The 21,879-nt window shown below is 48.3% G+C and overlaps 1 protein-coding gene across 7 annotated transcripts in view; it reads left to right on the forward strand.

The window, feature by feature from the left end:
- Positions 1 to 21,879, forward strand: part of RALYL (RALY RNA binding protein like) — a 570,979-nt gene that overhangs the window by 458,070 nt on the left and 91,030 nt on the right. For all 7 annotated transcript variants that reach the window (XM_081111044.1, XM_081111043.1, XM_081111042.1 and 4 more), the window contains 2 exons: positions 2,591 to 2,666; positions 18,086 to 18,118. In XM_081111044.1, the coding sequence (XP_080967170.1) occupies positions 2,591 to 2,666; positions 18,086 to 18,118 (109 nt within the window). The remainder of the gene's footprint in view (positions 1 to 2,590; positions 2,667 to 18,085; positions 18,119 to 21,879) is intronic.

Below are 21,879 nucleotides of genomic sequence, written 5' to 3' on the forward strand. Positions count from 1 at the left end.
TACTTGAAATACTGAAACCTCAAAATAGATATGGGTTTGCCCTGGCCAGTGTGGCTCAGTTGGTTGAACATCATCCCATGCACAGAGAGGTCACCTGTTGGATTCCCAGGCAGGGTATATGCCTTGGTTTCTGGCTCCATCCCCAGCAGGGAGAATGCAGGAGGCAGCCAATAGATGGTTCTCTCTCATCGATGCTTGTCTCTCTCATTGATGGTTTCTCTCTCCCTCTTCCTTCCTCTCTTTTTCTAAAATCAATAAAAACATATTTAAAAATATAGATATGGTTCCATTGTATAAGCCTCTCAGTTGACCCTTACAGAGGCTCACAATGTCACAGGCCCCTACCCCTCCTTATGTGGAGGTCTGCTGTGTCCAGGGGTCTCCTGGGCTCAGGCAGAGCCTTAGCTCCCTCTGCTTTGTCCCTGTGTCTGGGAAGAGATCGGAGGAGTTCCTCCACACAGGTAAACCCAAACAGAAACTTATCAAGAGACTGTTCTTTGGTGGTACTTACCTGGTTTCACCAACCCTCTCTACAACAATATGATTCTCAGACTTAGGGACTAGAGTCCACCAGCTTGGTACACAGATACCTCCATAGGAACTTCTGCACAGCAAGAGAGAATGCAACTAGGATTTTGTGGACCATCTCAAAAGAATTTGTTGAGAATAATTAAATCCACATCCTTTCTTGAGGACACTATAAGATTCCTAAATATTAGTATTTGGTATGAATTTACTTGCAAACTCATGAACTTAAGAAATGACACTTTATGTTCTGTATGTATCTTAATAGTTTTCTCCAAAGCTCATATCTTATGAGAGTGGGCTAACATGGAAGCTTGGTCATCCCTCTTCTTGCCCTACCTGTGTGTCGCTGGCACACTACCAGGACAATCGGGGAAGAACACCTCAGAGGTCGCTCTAACACTGACCACAGAGGGTACTGTTAAGATGCCATTCACTTGGTAGGTATGGTCACTCCAAGGTCAACAGCTCTTGAGACATAACAACCTAAGCTTTGGCTTCCAGAGAAGTTGGGTTGTTCTCAAGACACAATTAAATCTTGCATTTATAAAGTTCAATACGAAGGAAGTGCTCCCTCATCCCAACCTTTGCAATGATTTATGTTCACTGATTAGCTGAGCTTCCTGCTTGCTGTCCCCTGTCCCTTGTCCCTTGTCCCTAACCAACCCCTTTCACCATCACCCGTGACACAAGCACTAGATTTCAGATGATGGTCACTAAAGCAGTGTAGAACGTGTAAATTTACATATCTATGTATATAAAAGGCTAAGCGACAGTCTGACCATCCGTCCAGTAGCTATGACTCACAATGACCAACAGAGGGTAGACACTCTGACCAGTAGCTATGACACCAGGGGGCAGATGTGCAATGTGGGAGCTGCCGAGCTGCAGTGATTGGCAGCAGCGGTTCTCTGGTGAAGCACCCTGGAACCTGGGTGTGTTACCCAGGTTCCTGGTTGTGTTACCCGAGAACCGCCCTCTCGCAATCCAGGACCCCTTGGGGGATGTTGGAGAGCCAGTTTTGGCCCGATCCCCGCAGGCCCAGCCAAGGGACCCCACCTGCTGGAGGGACTCCACTCACTCCACAGACACCCTTTGGGCCACACCCTCCCAGGTGCTGCCAGCCGGGGAGGGACCACGGGAGGTTGGCTCCAGGGAATGTCTAACCCATCTCGCCCAGTTCCACCCCACCAACCACCTTGTAATTAATTTCCTTTCAATGTGTTCATCCATCCCTAACACAGTGCATTGAATCCACTCCACAGAAGTCTTCCCTTTTTCTTACAAAATAATGTCCCTCACTTCTTTCCAATTGTTCTTCAACTTTGCCTCCTTTGGATTTTCCTTTTTATCATCCTTTGGACATTTTAACTGTATTAAATCTAGTTGATTATGTCATTTTCCAAACCTTTGTACTAAACTTTCCAATTTCTTATGTTTTATACATTTTATACATTTTATACATTTTTATACATTTTATACATTTTTTAAAAAATTGAGTTGGTCAATTGCATGCAGATACTCTTTTGTCATGTATTTAAGCATCTTCTTATTGAATCTTAGTGACTTTATCAGAGTTATCGTTCCTGAAGCAAAGAATATGCTCTCTTCTTAATATTTCTCTTTCTCTCTCTCTCTCTCTCTCTCTCTCTCTCTCTCTCTCTCTCTCTCTCTCTCTCTTCCCTCCCCTCTCTTCTCTTTCTGTCTCTCTTCATTTTTAGGTAGCATCCCTAATACCCCCTACCCTGTTCAACATTTTCTCTTTTCATACTACTGATCAGCTTCTAATATGTCAGGTATTTTTCTCACTTATTATATCTGTTACCCACAGTCTGTTTCCCCGTAGAGGATGGTTTCCACAGAGGTGTGTCTAACCTGCTCGGTACGCGACCTATCTCCATCAGTGCTGGGCCTACGTCAGTGCTCAATAAATCCTTGTTGAATGAGTGAGGACATGTAACATTTGCATAGACAAGTGGCAAGAAGAACATAAAACTTCATGGTTTACTTTCCTCAAATGGCTTCATAGTTTCTTAATCCGTGCTATTTTATCTTATGCTTCCAGATATCAACATGGCCGGGGAACCCAAACCCTACAGACCAAAACCCGGGAACAAGAGGCCCCTCTCTGCTCTGTACAGGTGAGTCGGTGAGCACTAGGCTGCACTATGTGCCGTGGAAATGCCCACCAACTTGAAAGGCGATGCAGGTAACCATGAGGACAAATAGGAGCAGCCAGCACCTGCGTACATGGCCGGGTTGGACGGCGGACCTCCTGGCCTGGCGGAACCTTCCCAGACAGCCCTCTCACACCCTGACGACGCCTCTCCTGACCCACGGGCAGGTGGTGGGAAGGTCGGCCTTCGTTGATGGCCGCATGCGTGCACAGTAGGTGGCTCACATCGGTGCTTGATTTACTCTAATTTCACAGCAATGCTGCTCTCCTCTTACACACCGAGCAGCTGACATGCAGTTTCTGAGCAGGTCCCTGGTCACCCCTCTGGGGAAGGATGGCGCCAGTGCTCACACTCACGCTTTCCGCTGCCGCCGTGGCCCGAATCGCATCCCCCTGGCCATGCAGCCTCTTCTTGACAAAGTGCATATTCCTGTCCCCCCTCTCCCAGACCCCATTACTGCCTTCCTCTTCTCGAGGGGCAGCTCCGCGTCCTTCCCTCTCCCTGACATTCTTGGGTCTGAGTCCATTAACATCTGGTCCTTCCCTCCCCAGGCGTCAGCTTGCCATGCCCACACCTGTAATCTCAATGCCAGCGAACGGAGGGGATGTGTTTAGCATCTTCCTTGCTCTGTGTGCACTTTTTATAGGTGAAGTAAAATTCGGTCAATTTGGGGGGGGGGAGTAAACTCTTGGAAGTTTTGTTTTTTTATAAAAACAGCTTCTTTGAAAAAAACACACCATGTCCTGCGGTTGAGCCTCATGCCCATTCAGTGCTCTTCCATTGGTGTCTGGCTGCAAGGGCTGGCTCAGCCTCTCTGGCCGCTGAATTCCCTGCTGTCAGCAGCGGCCCAGAGATTGAGGCCTCCTATCATTCTAATCAACCCGTGCCTCTCCCGACTCCTGTCTTCACTCCATCAGTGTCCCTGTCCCAGGAGCCAACAGGGCGCTGAGCAAGGCGCCTCCCGCCCGCTAGCGGTTGGAGAAAAGAGAATGAATGGAGTTGTGCCTGTCCCCGGGGGTTACGCTGATGCAGCAGAGGGTCCTAGAAGACAGCGCGGAGCTGTGAGCTGGCCTCTGGCCTCTGGCAGCCCGGGCTCCTCCTGCAGCCGCGCAGCCTCACTGCCAGGGCGGCCCAAGCCAAACAGGCAGAGCTCGGCACTGCCGGGGCCTGCCCCGCCTGCTGCCCCGGGCTCTCCAGGGAGCAGCCAGCAGAGAGCCGAGAAGAGATATTGGAAGTGTATCTTGATTGATCTTATTATTTTGTGTGAATTTATTGCATTTTAACTGAAATTTTTAATATAAAAATGGAAAGCTAAACAGCTTAACAGAAATGTTGACACTTGGTCTAGGCAGTGTTATGTGAAAGGCCGGCGAAGGCCTCCTATGCACAGCTGAGAATGCCCCTCATTTCCTGGCGGGCTCCTTGTGAGCGGGCGCTCAGCGCCGCCGCTGACAGGGACGTCGGAAAAGCCAGCGTCTCGGTTACTGGAGAGCAGCCAGGGGCCGGCTTGCTCATCGGAGTTACGCTGCCCGTGCAGGGACGTTCACTTTCCTGCTCTGGTTCTCGGAGTGGTTCCATTTTCTTAGAGAATAGATAGACGCTTATGAGAGGAAACACGTGCGTCTGTAGCTGTCATTTCTCTATTACTCAGTTACATTAAACTGTGAATTCAAAAGAATTAGAAGCAGAAGTCATTTCCGTCTGGCATATTGTGCACAGACCACAGTAACGGGGAAGTGCATTTTTACGCGATTTCCATCTGTTCACACAAATGAAGGCTGGGCTGCGCTGATACTGCCAACCGGTCACCTTCACTGAGAAAGGCCTGTGCGCTCTGCACCCTCCCGGGAGCTGGAGCGCCAGGGTCCTCCCTTCTTCCCTGGGGCCGGCTGTTTGCATGCGCCTCCCTTCACCGCCCAGCTCCGGGTGGGTTGCTGCTATGCACCTGGCTTCATAGATGGGAAAGTAAGCTTCCGAGACAACAAAGGGTTTGCCTGGAGTCAGGTCACAAGATCAGAAACTGAGCTCTGGTTTGCAGCCTTGAAGTCTGCTGATCTTGCTGGGAGCGTACCCTATCTCCCACCTGCTACCATCGAAACAGCACAGGTGAGGAAAAGCAGATTCCTGCCACCCAAAGCCATAGTTCATTCTATTTCTCTCCATGTACACATGTGAAGATGCGTTACCACCTATTCATGTGGCTTCAAGTTCTTCTAACATATAGTTGTGTAATTAAAGCTTATTTTTCTTAATTTTTATTGATTGATTTTAGTGAGAGAGGAGGAGGAGATGGGAGAAAGAGAGAGAGAGAGAGAGAGAGAGAGAGAGAGAGAGAGAGAGAGAGAGAAACATCAATTTGTTGTTCCACTTATTTATGCATTCATTGGTTGCTTCTTCTATGTGCCCAGACCAGGGATCAAACCCATAGCCTTGGCCTATCGGGACGACCCTCTGACCACTGAGCTACCTGGCCAGGGCTATGCTTTTCCTGACAGGGTGACACTGAATAATCGAGGTGGAAGCACCCCGTGGTGTCGGGAATGTGAACGTGGTAGCAGCTCACACAGGGGTGCTTTCTGCTTTCCTGTTCTTTGCACCTCTGGGTCTGTTTCCTTACCTGTCAAATGAAAGGACTGGAATGACTTCATTTGTTCATTCATTCATTCGTACAAAACATTTATTGTGTCTTTACTCTAGTGTGGGCACTGTGATAGCTGATCTTCTTGGCAAATGACACAGGAAAATGGCAAGGCTGCAGGGCAAGGAGAAGACAATGAAGTAAAAGCAATCATTTTACGGTTATGGGTAACCTCGGGTTTACCCTCATGCCCTAAACTGCTATGTCTCTGTATCAGATTGCTCAGCGGGGGATGGGAAAGGTCTGCTGTCAGACTCTCCTCTCCACTTATGCCCATTTCCTCTCCATCGTCACCACAAAGCAGTGCCTACATGGAATATCCAACCAGGCATCATTTGTTCCTTCTCGTGACTGAGTTTTGATTTAGTCAGATAGGCTACACTGATCATTCATCATGTGCTGAACTAACATGGCCTACCGAGAAGACACAAACACTTTAAAACATAGTGAAGCTGCAGAATAGTTCCTGTCTTGTGCATGAGTTAGGTGTACATGTAAATAAGGAACATGGATGAACATAAATGCGTACAGATATGTAAGACAGGAAGTGAGAGCAGTGCTGCCGATGGGGAAGGGGCGCAAAGTCTGGGTTGTGCTGCACATGGTCACTCGGCAGACAAAGGGTGGAATGCCAGGCACAGACTCCGCCCCACACAGAGGTCAAAGAGCATGGCATGATGGGAGCAAGATCAGCCACTGGTGAAGCCACAGAACTGGACCAGCTGGTGGCCAGGCTGTCCCGCCTCCTATAGGTCTGCTCATCAGATGAAGGCGGCCCGGCTTCTGTTCTACAGGCTCATGGGGAACAGTGGCTCAGGCACAGGGTTGGAGAAGGGAGCAAAAGTAATGATTTCCATCCTGGACATGAATTCATAATGACAGACAATTCACGAAAATAGCACTTGCAATAAAAAGGTCTCTCATTCTAGGCTATTTGTACAGGAAAGGTCATTAGTCACTTGTGAACATTCCATAAATATTGGACTCCATATAATGGTGAATAGCAAATGCTCTCTGAGGAAAATGTTGTAGCTTTGGGTAACTTGCTGCTTCCAGCATTCTGTGTCCATCACTGTGGCTTCCAAAATAGTGTATCAGAGCTGATTGCTGACTGACAGTGTATCAGAGCTGATTGTTGACTGACAGTATATCAGAGCTGATTGCTGACTGACAGTTATCGGAGCTGATTGCTGACTCTGAGTGTATCAGAGCTGATTGCTGGCTGACAGTGTATCAGAGCTGATTGCTGACTGACAGTGTATCAGAGCTGATTGTTGACTGACAGTGTATCACAGCTGATTGCTGACTGACAATGTATCAGAGCTGATTGTTGACTGACAGTGTGTCACAGCTGATTGCTGACTGACAGTATATCAGAGCTGATTGCTGACTGACAGTTATCAGAGCTGACTGCTGACTGTCAGTGTATCAGAGCTGATTGCTGGCTGACAGTGTATCAGAGCTGATTGATGACTGACAGTATATCAGAGCTGAATTCTGACTGTTATCAGAGCTGATTGATGACTGACAGTGAATCAGAGCTGACTGCTCACTGTCAGTGTATCAGAGCTGATTGCTGACTGATAGTGTATCAGAGTTGAGTTCTGACTGTTATTAGAGCTGATTGTTGACTGACAGTGTATCAGAGCTGATTGCTGACAGTTATCAGAGCTGATTGCTGGCTGACAGTGTATCAGAGCTGATTGCTGACTGTCAGTGTATCAGAGCTGATTGCTGACTGACAGTGTATCAGAGCTGATTGCTGACTGTCAGTGTATCAGAGCTGATTGCTGACTGTCAGTGTATCAGAGCTGATTGCTGACTGACAGTGTATCAGAGCTGATTGCTGACTGATAGTGTATCAGAGCTGAGTGCTGGCATTGTAACAGAGCTGATTCCCAAATGTGGTCAGCTGATTGCTGACTGATAGTGTATCAGAGCTGAGTTATGACTGTTATCAGAGCTGATTGTTGACTGACAGTGTATCAGAGCTGATTGCTGACTGGCAGCTGATTGCTGCCCCCACCTGTGCACCAGGCCTCTATCTATACTAATAAAAGGGTAATATGCTAATTAGACTGGGAGACTTTCTAGGAGACCTTCCAGACGTCCTTCTGGACAAAGCCACGGTGGCGGGGCCGGGGTAGAGGCTGTTAGAAGCTAAGAGGGGAGGGAAGTTGTGGGTGATCAGGCCAGGATGGGACATCAGTTGTGGGTGATCAGGCTGATGGGGGGCGGGGTCATTGGGGTTAAAAAGACCAGCAGGGGGGCCAGTTGGGGGCAACCAGGCCATCAGTGGGGGGCAGTTGGGGTGATCAGGCCAGCAGGCAGAGTGGTTAGGAGCAATCAGGCAGGCAGGCAGGCAGGTGAGTGGTTAGGAGCCAGCAGTCCCGGATTGTGAGAGGGATGTCTGACTGCTGGCTTAGGCCCAATCCCTGTAAACTGGCAGTATGACATCTTTTGAGGGGTCCCAGATTGGAGAGGGTGCAGGCTGGGCTGAGGGACATCTCCCCCACCATGCATGAATTTCATGCACTGGGCCACTAGTCAAATAAATAAAACTGCAGTCTTTCCAAAAGCCTTAGAGATGGGTGCTTGGCATTAAGGAATGCACAATCAGTCTCCTTCCTGCCACCATGTTCTTCCCTTTTCAAGTAGGTGATCATGGATATCTATGCATAGAAACAATGGAAGATCAGCTGTCCTTTAGCCTGCTGCTGGACTACTTTAATGGGTTTTGTGTCAGCATTTCTTCAAATATTTTAAATTAAAAGGTTTACAAATTACATTTGCTTAGTGTGAAATATGAGTGACAGACTATAAGTAGTCATAATCTTAATTTTTTTTTTATTTAGGCAGTTATAGGAAGCTAGAGGCCCAATGCATGGAATTCACGCAAGAGTAGGCCTTCCTTTCCCTGGCTGCTGGCACCAGCTTCCCTCTGGTTCCTGGGACCTGGGCTTCCCTCTAGCACCCAGAACCTGGGCTTCCCTCACAGCCCTGGCTTCATCCGGAAGGTCATCTGGAATGATGGCCAGTCTAATTAGCATATTATGCTGTTATTATTATAGACTAGAGGCCCAGTGCAAGAAATTTGTGCATGGGGGGTTCTTCAGACTGGCCTATACCCCATCCAATCTGGGATCCCTCGGGGGATGTCCGACTGCTGGTTTAGGACAGATCCTAAACAGGCAGATGGACATCCCTCTCACAATCCGGGACTGTTGGCTCCTAACTGCTCACCTGCCTGCCTGCCTGATCACCCCTAACCCCTCTGCCTGCCTGCCTGCCGGATCACCACTAACTCCTCTGCCTGCCTGCCTGATCGCCTCTAACTGCCTCTGCCTGCCTGCCTGATTGCCCCTACCTTGCCCCCTGGCACCCTGATGGCCCCTATGTTGCCCCCCTGCTGGCCTGATCATTCCTAACCACCTCTGCCTCAGCCCCCAGCCTAAGCCACAGTCTGGCCTCCCTCTATCGGAGGTGACCTGGCCAATCAGGGGAAGGCATCAACCCCATCACCCCGCTGCTGCTGCTGCCACTGGTGGCCACCATGGCTGCCTGAGTCTCAGGCAGCTGCTGAGGCTTTGTCTGGAAGGATGTCTGGATGGTCATCTGGAAGACATCTGCCCTAATTAGCATATTACCCTTTTATTAGTATAGATATTAACCTGTTTAGTTGACTATGAGTTTTAGCCACATTATCATAGCTCAAGGCTCATCCTATCTAATAAAAGAATAATATGCAAATTATCAGTCATGCCGCAACAAAGATGGTGGCACCCAGAGTGGCTGAGGCAGGACACTGGTGGCATTGCCCCGGCAATGTGAGTCCAGTGTCTGCACTCCAGCCAAGTGGAGGGAGGGAGGGTCCTCTGGCTGAAGGCCGGCGTGAGGGATGCTGGCATCGTTGCAGGCTGGGCTGAGGGACACCCCCACTCCCTGATGCAAGAATTTCATGCACTGGGAATCTAGTTTAAAATAACATGGTTAAGTAGTTCTGATACACTAGCAGTAAGCAATCAGCTCTGATACACCCGCCATTTTAGTTGGGTTAATTTGCATACTCACTCCTGATTGGCTGGTGGGTGTAGCAAAGTGGCAGAGTGATGGTTAATTGCATGTTTCTCTTTTATTAGTGTAGATTGGAGGTAATTTCTAATGAAATCAAAAGGAGCAAAACCATGCACCAATTTAAAAAAGAGGTAAATAATAAGAGCCTACCTGATCACCCCTAACTGCCCAGAATTAGGGGAAGCAGGGGTGGAGTGGGTGACCAGGAAGTATCAGTATCAGGCACAATCTATAATAAACTTATCTAATAATAGACAAACATGGTAATTGATCGTACTTTCGCTACGCCTCCCATTGGCTAATCAGCAAGATATGCAAATTAACCCAACCAAGATGGCGGCAGGCAGCCATGCAACTGAAGCAAGCAGGAGGCTTGCTTGCTCCAGTGATGGAGAAAGCCAAGGTTCCCCACCTGCGGTGGCCCAGCTCTGAGCTCGGAAAGCAACAAAGTTTCAATTATAGAAGCTAAGCAAACCCCAGATACCTGCTTTCAGCAGGCCTTGGCCACAGAGCTGGAGCGAGCAAGAGCCGGCTCTCAGCTCCAGTGATGGCAACAAAGCTTCAATTATAGAAGGTAAATAAATCCCAGAATTAAAAAAAAAAGAATAAAAAGGAGAGGCTGGGAGCCTCAGTCGCCGGCCAGACTGAAAACAGCCATCAGCCCCTCATCCAGGCTGGCCAGGCACCCCAGTGGGGACCCCCACCCTGAAGGGGGTGTGACCAGCTACAAACAGCCATCAGCCCCTCACCCAGGCTGGCCAGGAACCCCAGTGGGGACCCCCACCCTGATCCAGGACACCCTTCAGGGCAAACCAGCCATCCCCCACCCGTGCACCAGGCCTCTATCCTATATAGTAAAAGGGTAATATGCAAACTGACCCTAACAGCAGAAAGACTGGGAATGACTGGTCACTATGACACACACTGACCACCGGGGGCAAACACTCAATTCAGGAGCTGCTCTCTGGTGGTCAGTGCGCTCCCACATGGAGGAGCTCTGCTCAGCCACAAGCCAGGCTGATGGCTGCCAGTTCAGCGGTGCTGGTGGGAGCCTCTCCTGCCTCCTCTGCAGCGCTAAGGATGTCCGACTGCAGCTTAGGTCTGCTCCCTGCTGGCAAGTGGACATCCCCCAAGGGCTGCCGGGCTTCCAGAGGGATGTCTGATTGCCAGGTTAGGCCCAATTCCCCAGGGAGCAGGCCTAAGCCAGCAGGTGGTCATCCCCCGAAGGGTCCCAGACTGTGAGAGGGCACAGGCCGGGCTGAGAGACCCCTTCCCCCCCCCCCCCCAGTGCACAAATTTTTGTGCACCAGGCCTCTAGTAAAAGCATAATATGCTAATTAGACTGGACAGCTGAATGACCTTCCAGATGTCATTCCAGACATCCTTCTGGATGACCTTTGGGATGAAGCCATGGCAGTGGGGCAGAGGCATAGGCAGTTAGGGCTGATCAGGTAGGCAGTCAAGTGGTTAGGGGTGATCAAGCAGGCAGGCAAGCAGGTAGGGGCAATCAGGCAGGCAGGCAGAGTAGTTAGGGGTCATCAGGCAGGCAGGTGAGTAGTTAGGGGTGATCAGGCATCCAGGTGAGCAGTTAGAAGTGATCAGACAGGCAGGCAGAGTGGTTAGGGGTGATCAGGCAGGCAGTCCCAGATTGCAAGAGGGATGTCTAACTGCCAGTTTAGGGCCGATCCTGCAGGGGTCCCTGTGGGATTGGGCCTAAACCGGCAGTCTGACATCCCCTTGAGTGGTCCCGGATTGTGAGAGGGTGTGGGCCAGGCTGACTCTCCCCCGCATCCCACCCCCACTCTGAGCACATGAATTTCGTGCACTGGGCCTCTAGTGTTTGTAATAATAAGGAATTACAAGTGAGCACCTCATGATAATGGATGTAACTGTTTATTAAAGGAGATACTCTAATCTAGTGGTTCTCAACCTTCCTAATACCACAACCCTTTAATACAATTCCTCATGTTGTGACCCCACCATAAAATTATTTTCATTGCTAATTCATAACTGTAATTTTGCTACTGTTATGAATTGTAATGTAAATATCTGATATGCAGGATGTATTTTCATTGTTACAAATTGAACATAATTAAAGCATAGTGATTAATCACAAAAACAATATGTAATTATATATGTGTTTTCTGATGGTCTTAGGGGACCCCTGTGAAAGGGTCGTTCGACCCCTAAAGGGGCACGACCCACAGGTTGAGAACCACTGCTCTAATCAGTGATGAGAAACTATTTTGCCCCTAATTCTCTCTTCTGAGGGGTCTTTGATTCATATGAAATCATAGCACACACCACCCTCAGATGTAGCTGTAACACACACAGTCACGCTCACAAAATATTCCTACACTCGTGGAGCTCTTCTTGTGGAGTCTTTCAACACAAGCCAAGGATCAACTGCAGTGGAACCAGCCACAGTTTTCCTTCCTGCTTCTCTCAGGACAACTTACCATCCTGTGGCAAATGGTGAAACTCAAAAAGAGTGATATCTGCCCGGCCAGTGTGGCTCAGCTGGCTGGAGTGTGGTCCTGTGCACCAAAAGTCCATGGGCTCGATCCCGGTCAGGCCTCATGCCTGGGTTTCGGGTTCAATCCCTGGTTGGAGTGCTTACAAGAGGCAACCGATCAATGTTTCTCTCATGCATCCATGTTTCTTTCTCTCTCTCTCTCTCTCTCTCTCTCTCTCTCTCTCTCAAAAAACAACAACAACAACAAAAATTCCAACAAACAAACAATCGTTCCAAGATGGTTAGACCCACAGAGCAGCCAGGTGCAAATGACCCACAGAGCCATGCCAGCAGTCAGAGAAAGCAGGAGTGGCTGACCAGGCTCATTGGCCCAGTCCCGGCCCTGAGAGGAGAGCCTGTGCCTGGTGCATGTGACCTTCCACTGAGCCCCCCTCTGGGTGAGGAGTGATGCACGGAACGACCAACGGAGCATGAGGCCTGGACTGATGGACACATGCCCCTTCCAGGCGCCAGCTGACTGTCCTTCAGAGCTGATGTTTCTCTCTCTCTCCCACTCCCTTCCTCTCTGAAATCAATAAAATTATATATATATATATATATATATATATATATATATATATATATATATATTAAAGAACTCAAGGTGTTGGTCACACTCTGAGTTATCTTCCTCCTCTATGACCTTCTAGCTTTAAGGTCTTGGGGAAACTGCCCAATCCTCACTGCCTCAGTTTCCTATAAAAAATGGAGACGATAATGGTCTCAGGGAGGTTATGAGGCTTAAAGTGCTAAAATGCTAAGACTAGCATGCCCAGTTCCAAACAGTGGCTATTACACGAGGCATTAAATGCACATTGTAACTGGCGCACGTTGGCAGGCGGGCTGCATGCCTGGACGTCGCGCCCTGCAGCACACTGGCTCCCTCCCTACTCCTGGGGTGAGTCTGAGAATTCCTGTAGCTCCACCAGCCCAGAGGTGATAGAGCATCCTGTCCCTCCTCTGCCAGCTGGGAGGCAGGCATGAGTGAACTGCAGCCCCTCCACCCGCAGGCCTGAGCGGGTTTTAGAATTCCTGTCAACACCCTGTTCCCAGCAGCCGCCATCCATTAGTCAGAATTGACACAAAAATTAAAACATTTGCCCTCTCAGCTTCGGAGCATCCGAGCTTTTAGGAAATGATTGCTCCCATGGTCTCACCCAGAGCTCCACGTTGTCATACATTTCTCACTGTGGTTGACAGAACAGCATCAAAGGCTACGGGTGGGGTAACGCGGGGGCATCTACGGTAGCTCTGGCCCTCGGAGGTCGCTGCACCGGGGAAGGGCGAAGGTGGCATGAGAATGCCCTTGAAGTGCCTGCTCACGGCCAGGGGACAAAGCCTGTTTTCTTCCTTACAGGTGACATTCAGCATTATCCTGCATCAGTGCCAGGTGCGCCGCCTAGTGGTTAGACAACCAGGTGCTCTTCAGGGTGGCCCCCCGTATTTCCGGGGCCCACCTGGCCCCATGCGTAGTTATGATGATGTTATTGACTCTGTCCCCCAGCTGTCCTTCATACCCGGGGCTGCTCTGCAGCTGATCTCGTGGTCCCGACTCGTGCCCAGACTTCCCCGGGCGGCTGGAGCAGAGTCCCGTGCTGGCCCGTGTTCTCCGCACGCCGAGCACCAGGGAAGCGTGTCCGCCCCGGCGCCTTGCTCCCCACAGCAGAGCTCACAGAGGCCGGGGCTGCTTTCGCTCTTGTTTTTTGTCTTCAGGTGAGGAGAGGAGAGTCAAGAGACAGATTCTGATTCTCACTGGATGCCAAAGAATTCATCCACCGTTACCTATGGACAGGCTGTCCGCACTACGCAGGAAGATGCTTGCCTGTTTTAATCTTTTAGCAATCAATGAATTTGTAAGAATTTTTAAGAATTCTGATAGAATTGTGTCATACTTTAATATGCAACGTGTTCATTCAGAAAGACATCTAGGAGTCACAAGTGCTTATCCTTGATCAACATTATCATCTTTTGCTCACATTTAGTCACTTACCTTGGAACATGAAAATGTCACGTGGATGTATTTAGACTATAAGTGGTTAATGATGACATAAAGACTAAACTGAATACGTCAAAATATGGTTCCTATAATCCTCAAGAAAAGCTGCTGGCCTTTTGTGTAACAGTGCGCCAGGTTTTTCCCTGTGCAGGGAGCAATGGTTGGCTAAGCTCTAACGCAGGGCGCTTGGCAGGAAGGCTACAGAGGGAGGCCAGGGCGACGGCTCTGCGGCCACCTGAAAGCTGATGATCCGATCCGCGCACTGCGGCCGCGAGAACTGAGAGGCAGGAGCAGCGTGAAGAGGCCGCGGCAACAGAAACAGGGGAACCGGGAGCCGCTGTGCGCTGAGGTTGTGCGGGGTGAACGAGCAGCGTTCCCCTCCTTCCAGCTCGCTCTCAGGTCTCCGAGCGGAGCCAGTGCCAGTGGCGCCATTGAGTGAGGGGCAGAGAGGAGAAGAATGAGGGAGGGAGGGAGGCAAGGAATCGAATCTGGGCCGTGTTGCATTAAAGGCACCTACAGTTGGAGGTGCGTGCTGGGCAGACGTAGCCGCGCATCGGAAACGGGGTGATGCCAGAGAGGGACGTTTGGGAACATCTGGAATGTGGACAGCATTGGAAATCAGATAAGACCTCTCAGGAGAATTAAGAGAGAATGAAGGGAGGACTTGCGGCAATCCCATCAGCAATGTGCAAACAAACAAAACAAACTGGTGAGACAGGGCGACCCACACCGGACGGAGCCCATGACCTTCAGGCCCGGACTGCCCAGCTTCAATCCGCCTCCACCACCGGGTAGCTCTGTGACCGTGGGCAAGACAGGTAGCATGTCTGGGTATCACTTTCCTCATCTGTAACATGAGCTCCACCTCAGAGAGTAGCATGTTGCTGAAATAAATCAACGTTTATAAAGCATTTTGAATAATGCCGGACCCTCAGTAAATACAGCTCAGCTCTTCGTTGTTGTAAAATACCAAGTGCTACAAATCCTTTAGCCCCCAAATATTGATCTAAATTTTGCATTCTATTTTACTTCTCTACTGCGCCTACTTTTTGGAAGTTTATCTTATTCTACTCATAGCTGTAGTGGATCCTGAATGAAGTATTATTCAATTCACTACCTATTTCCTGTTAAAAGTAAATCTCAGGAAAGGTAAAATCAATTATTTTCTTCACAAAACAATTACCTTATAAAAAACTCAGAGAAGCCCTAGCTGGCTTGGCTCAGTGGATAGAGCGTCAGCCTGTGGACTGGGGGGTCCCAGCTTTGATTCCGGCCAAGGGCACATGCCTGGGTTGCGGGTTCCATCCCCAGTGTGTGTGTGTGGGGAGGGGGGGCAGGGGCGGTGGGAGGCAGCCGATCAATGACTCTCTCATCATTGATGTTTCTATCTCTCTCTCCTTCTCCCTTCCTCTCTGAAATCAGTAAAGTAATATATTAAAAAAATAAAAAATAAAAAACTCAGAGAAGTTGTCTCAGGGTATTCTGCCATGTAATCATGTTTCCAGGGTTTAAATCAATTAACAGTTTTCCTCAGGGGCCTATTTCTCCAGTACTTTCCTTCTTTTACTTACTCTTTTCACTTTTCAAGACTAAAATGATGGAAGTGAGTTTTTCCTATATTCCAGGCGTTTCTGCTCATAGAGTGACGGCCGGCCTTCGGCATTGCCCTCGCCCCCTAGTCCGCTCTGTGGGGACGCTGCAGACTATCCCCAAGTACATAACCTCGTGTCCTTCGCCGCCGCCCCTGGGGCTGGCGCGGTGTGTGCTACGTAATGCGTGAGAAGGCGTAAGAAACTCTGAGCCCCTCAGGCAGGGCACTGGCCCTGGGTGATGAGGGCGGCCGAGCAGGTGGTTTAGAGGCTCAGCACGGCTCACTGAGGTCCCTGGTCACCACTCAGAGGGTAAGACCTGAGGCAGGATGGCTGGTGGCTCCCCACCATGACTTCCTGCTCATGTCACCACTGAAAGTGCTTGGGGTCCAGGCACCTGGGGCTTGTGCTCAGTGGACATCATCTTTCCTCTCTGCTCGGCTCCCAGAGCACCAGCCAGCTCCCCGCGCCCCCCTCCCCGCCACCGCCCTGGACCCACTGGGAGGCTCACACAGAGCCTCAGGAGCTTCTTGTCCAGGCGGAGGCAAGCTTCATGTTCTCACCAGTCTGCACGGCCCTCTCAGCCTGTTAACCAGGACTGTGTCCCGAGACGGTCACGGTGATGGAGATAAGGAGTCACAGGAACAGAGACAGGGCTGTTCCTGTGAGACAAAGGCCTCAAGATCGGCTTTAGCAGGCGGTAGAGAGACTCGAAAGCTAAAGAGATCATGCAGTGGGGAAGGAGGAAAAATCAGTGCTCATATAGAAATGGATGCTAAAGACAGCAAAGCATAGCTAAACCAAACATGTCTGAGCAATAAGTAGACAAATTTCGTGCAATAAAGTGGTTGGTAAGAGAAGCGATAAAGAGCTACATGGAAAGCCCTGGCCAGGTGGCTCAGTTGATTGGTGCATCATCCCAGACACCAAACTGTGGTGGGTTTGATTCCCAGTCAGGGAGTGTACAGGGGGCAACAGATCAATGTTTCTCTCTCTGTCCCTCTCGCTCTAAAAAAAAAATCAATAAACATATCTTTGGGCATCATCTTACGGTTATTGAAATTGTCAAGAGAGGGGTGACACACATGTAAATAAAATAATTTAAAACAAGAAATATTTCTAAAAATCTTAAGTGCCAGGATTTACATGAAAATGTCTTCAATAATTGCCTGCATTTAACCTATAACCTATAATAATAAAAGCGTAATATGCAAATAGACCAAACAGCCAAACAGCAGAACGACCATCCGGACGACCACGCTATGACAGGCCCTGGTGCCAGGCCAGCCAAGGCAGGTGCAATGCCATTGGTCGGTGGGCCTGCCATCTCCCCACGATCACCTCACAGAGGGAGGCCCAGGCCACCCTCTGCAGGGCGATTGATTGGGGGGCTTTGTGGAACCAGGGAACTGGGGGTGTGTGGCAAGGGGCAGGGCCTTGGTGGGTGTAGGCAAGGGGCGGGGCCTTGCAGCCAGACGGTGAGGGCCCCGGCAGCCGGGGACTCAGGGCCTACCTTGCACGAATTTCGTGCATCGGGCCTCTAGTTATATGATAAGAAACTTATATGGAAACAAAGTGGCCAATGCACACCTACCAGCCAGTCTCCTTGGTTATTAATAAAGAAGCGTTGAGCTTGCTGACCTTTTGCAAAGAATATAGAGTTAGTGTAAGAGAGAAGCACAGTCACTGGACGCAGTCGTAGCCTCTGCTGCAATGAGAGAAGTACGGGCCACAGTGTGGGGTTTTGTTGTTGTTGTTTTGTGGTTTACTAATTTTATTTTAATTGTTTTTTATATTTGCCTCCTTATCTTTCTTTTTTCCCTTTATGTTCTTCCATCACCGTTTATCCTCCCTCTACCCTCTTCCACCTCCCCCTCCGCCCTCCCCCCCAGGAGTTCTTTCACTTTTTTCTTTCTATTTTGCTCAATCCCTCCACCCCAAATGTTTTCAAGTGGGTTGTTCCAGATGCCACAACAAAGCAGAGGCTTCAGAATTAGCTTCCCCATTAACTTGTGAGGAGCTACAAGCACCTGTTCCCCGGGACACAAGGAGCAGGAAGGCCTCACCTGTGTCCTGACTCCCGGGTGGTGGTGTCACGAAGTGATCAGGGCACCATGATGCCTAGATCTTCATGCTTGAAGATTTACTGGAAATAAATTATTCAATTAATACATAACCAAATACACTGTAAATTTTACTGCTCCAACAATCACAGACAGATGTAGGAACTTCTACAAACAAATTACTGGCGGGGGGAGAAGGGGAGACAGAAAATAAGTAGATATAGAGAGTGCAAATCAGAATTAAAGTAACAGTGTTATCCTACTGTATCAGTTCAATGCTACATCCCATACCAGGGTTGTCTCATTTTTTTAGCCTCCCCATTAATCCAGCTAGAATTTGAATTATTCCCGATTAGGGGTTAGTATATTATTTATAGCCTTTACACTCGTGCTAAGTTGTGCATTTTCACCTCAACAAGGATAATAACTCGGTCAGGTTTATACAAAAGCAATTTAATTGTATAACATATCATTATGTTAAAATAAACTTTTTATATTTTTTTCACAGGCTTGAGTCAAAGGAGCCTTTCCTATCTGTTGGGTGAGTATATGTCTAAGTATTTTAAATCTCAATTCTTTAATCAACTTTGAATTCAAATTACCGAGGTTTGCTGAGATTGTGTTTCAGTCATTTAATTCCATATTCAGAGTCTTACCCCATCTCTGGTCCATCATTTCTTCAGCGGCATCAATACCTCCATTTTATAAAGACTTTTACATAAAATGCACCCTAGGCTGTGCTGTGACCTCAGACATGCTGCTGACAAACGCCTGTGGAACACTCTATCCCGATGAGCACAGGGTAGACTAATCATCTCTATTCTCGTCCTGTAAACATGCTCAGTCAGGTTCTAACCTTCCCTCTGAACTGCAGCGTCACTGTTTCCTGTCGCCCACCTTTGCTGTTTGCTTTCCGTCTTCTCTGCTTAGTGTTTCTTTCGCCAGTTTCTCTAACTCTATCTCCAAAATCTATCTTTTCTCTTTTTTTCTCATTTCACTTTTATTTCTCCACTCCATTCACACTGACTGGCTCCCTGAACACAGAGCTGGTGGTATCGTCCTGAGTCAAGATGCATGGTCCAATGATCGTATATTGTGGGTTGCACATGGATGATCTTCGGGCATTTCAAACTGATTGTTCTTAACGGATCTGTCCAGTAATCCCTTGACTAATATATTAAAGGATTATTAATGTACTAGTCACTTTAGGACATTCTAATAGTCAGTCAAAGGTGAGCACTTCTGCATGCTCAGCGTTATGTCGCTGCTGTCTGGTCTCAGAGGAGTGGGAAGAGGTGGTGTCTCGCTCTGAGGAGGTTGTGCGGCATTTGATGAAAAACCAATCACATCTGGGGTCCACTGTACTCACGCTCGGTAACCAGGACACGGGTGGGGTTAGATTCTGAGTGACCACATCCATTTTCTTTTATGTCTTTGTTCGTGGCCTTTGAATATTTCTGTTACTCCTTGAGCACCATGGTTCCCTCCCCTTTTCTCCTCATAAAAGCATCTCAGAAAGTCGCTTGAATCACAGTAGTCAAAATAATTGCTTGGGAGGCGGGGGAATAGAAAGGAGCAGGTGATTTTTTGGAGGACTTCATGACAAATGGAAGGTCGAGGTGATCTGGTCCAAAGAAGTCACTAGAGCGCGCTTCCTTCCCTCATTGGCAACCGCTGCTGTTGTTAGGCACCGCTAAGCCGAGAGAAGCCTTTCATTCGGAAGGCATGTGTGCCCTGCCCTCACGTCAACGGGGTGAAACAGCTTTTCTTCACGCCTCACTTAGTGCACTTTCTCAGCGGCGTTCCGTCCTCCCACTGCGCTGAGATGGAAGTCATTTTTTATTGCACGCCCTCCATAGTCTTTGTTCTAAACTTATTCAGAGTTTAGAACTCAGTAGTAGAACCCTGAGAAAAAGTTCCCAAAGAAGAATGATTTATAACTCAGCAAATACTCAGCATGGGGAAACTGACATAGCAGATGATGACATGACTTAGGTATGAATTAAGTATGACTTAGATGTGACGGAAACAACTTAGGTATGACTTAGATATGACTTAGGTGTGACAGGCATGACTTAAGTATGATTTAGACATGACTTAGGTATGACTTAGACGTGACTGAAACATAACTTAGATGTGACTTGGGTATGACTTAGTTATGACTTAGAAGTAAAGTGGGTTGTAACATATACCCAAATGGCTCTGCTGACTGGACACTTTATGTCATAGTGAAATTTCTCCATTCTCCTCCAAGGAAATGATTTTAAATAAAATTGTCCAAAAGTATGTACGAATCTTTCCTGACCCTTTTCAGTGAGAGAGCAGGGTAATGGTGACTATGAGGCACACACAAGCCTACCAGACAACAGGTAATCTACTGCAAGAAACATATATTCAAAGTAGTGACTTTTATCTCAGCTGCTTGCCAAAGGGAATAAGAGCATGGTGTGTGGTCCATGATATCGTGGGCACGTGACTATATAACATAGGACCCTGCACAACTCATGGACATTCACTTTAATTCTGTGTTGAATAAAAAGTCATCTTAGTGAATATCGCAGTGTTAAATATTGCATACTCCAGCCCACTGCCTGCCAGTGTCTTAAAAAGGTGCTCCTATGTACATTTAGAAACTGCTTCCACCTCCTTGCCCCTGACCCTGACAGACAAGCTCTATTAGTTTAGGCAGTTGTTTCAACCACAAGCTTCAGGTCCTTATTTGTGAAATAGAGAATCAATAAGAAAATTTGCATCATGCATTTAGCTCCATCCACGGTGCCTAGGGATTGTTGGAATGTCAGCTCTCCTTGCAGCCCTAGAGGCGCGTTCATGTTGTGCCAGAGTCAGAGAGTGAGCGCCTTCTGCAGGCCATGCTGGAGCTACATGTGGAAATCAACGAAGTTTTTATAAAGCAGAGAAAAATAAAACTTGTGAATGAAATAAGCTATCAAACATGAGCACATATATTCCATTTCATATTTCAATGATGAACATTAATAATTGTCATTTAAATTCCTTAGATAAAAAGAAATGTTGATACATTTTGATGCGCATCTATTCTTAATGTAAATATGGGAACAAATTTTCTCCTCAGATAAATGTGCTGCAGAAATTATGAAATAGCATTTTTATTTTTTAAAATAGATTTTTATTAATTTCAGAGAGAAACAGAGAGGGAGAGAGATAGAAACATCCCTGAGAGAGAAACCCATCGGCTGCCTCCTGCACACCCCCTACTGGGCATCGAGCCTGCAACCCAGGCTTGTGCCCTGACCAGGAATTGAGCCATGACCTCCTGGTTCATAGGTCGATGCTCAACCACTGAGCACACTGGCCAGGCATGAAATAGCGTTTTTAAATGACACAACATAAAATCAATCAGAACATACCCATGGAAAATTTTGTCATAAACAGTTACAACACAAGGAAATATTTGCTTATAGAAAAGCTCAAGGAATTGTGAAAGGAAATCGGTGATCTCAGGCCTTCAACTCTAGGCTGATATAAGAACTTTTACATTCACAAGTCAGTGATGAATAAATAATGTCATTAGGAAAATAAAAAATAGCCCTGCTGGTTTGGCTTCATGGATAGAGCATCAGCCTGAGGACTGAATGGTCCCAGGTTTGAATCCAGTCAAACGCATGTACCTCAGTTTCAGGCTCGATCCCTGGCCCCAGTCAGGGCCCTTGAGGGAGGCAACCAATCAATGTGTTTCTCTTACATTGATGTATCTCTCTCTCTCTCTCTCCCCCTCCCTTCCACTCTCTCTAAAAATAAATGGAAAAAAAATATCCTCAGGTGAGGATTAACAAAAAAAAAAAAGAAAGGAAAGTAAACAATAAACGTTAGCCTAGCACGAAGCCTGAAGGCTCATTTGACAGTCTGATGCTGTTTCCCAGGGTGGGGCAATGCATACGGTGGTTTCCATGGCTACCTGGCAATTCTGGTCCCCCCAGGCCTCAAAACCCTGTCTGCACCAAGCCTGCATCCTCCCCATCCTCCCCTTACTGCCCGCACGCAGGTTGTCCTCACAGACATTCATGGTCTCGGGATCACTTCAGAAAAACCTGTGGGACCCAGCTTTGCACAGCCGCTCCCTGCTCTGAGGCACATGGGGGGGACACACTAATGGAGACCTGTCTGGGCTCAGCACGGGCGGCCGGGAGGTACAGACCGGAAGGCGTGCCTCGGGGTCTGCAAGGGCCTGTGAGCACGCGGCCTGCGCTCGCTCGCACGAAACTCACTCTGGCGTCGTCCCCGACCTCACGGTGGGGCTGCACTAAACCTTAGATGTTAAAT

The sequence above is a fragment of the Myotis nattereri genome (genome assembly GCF_964212035.1).
Source record: "Myotis nattereri genome assembly, chromosome: 17".
In the NCBI taxonomy this organism is placed as follows: Eukaryota; Metazoa; Chordata; class Mammalia; order Chiroptera; family Vespertilionidae; genus Myotis; species Myotis nattereri.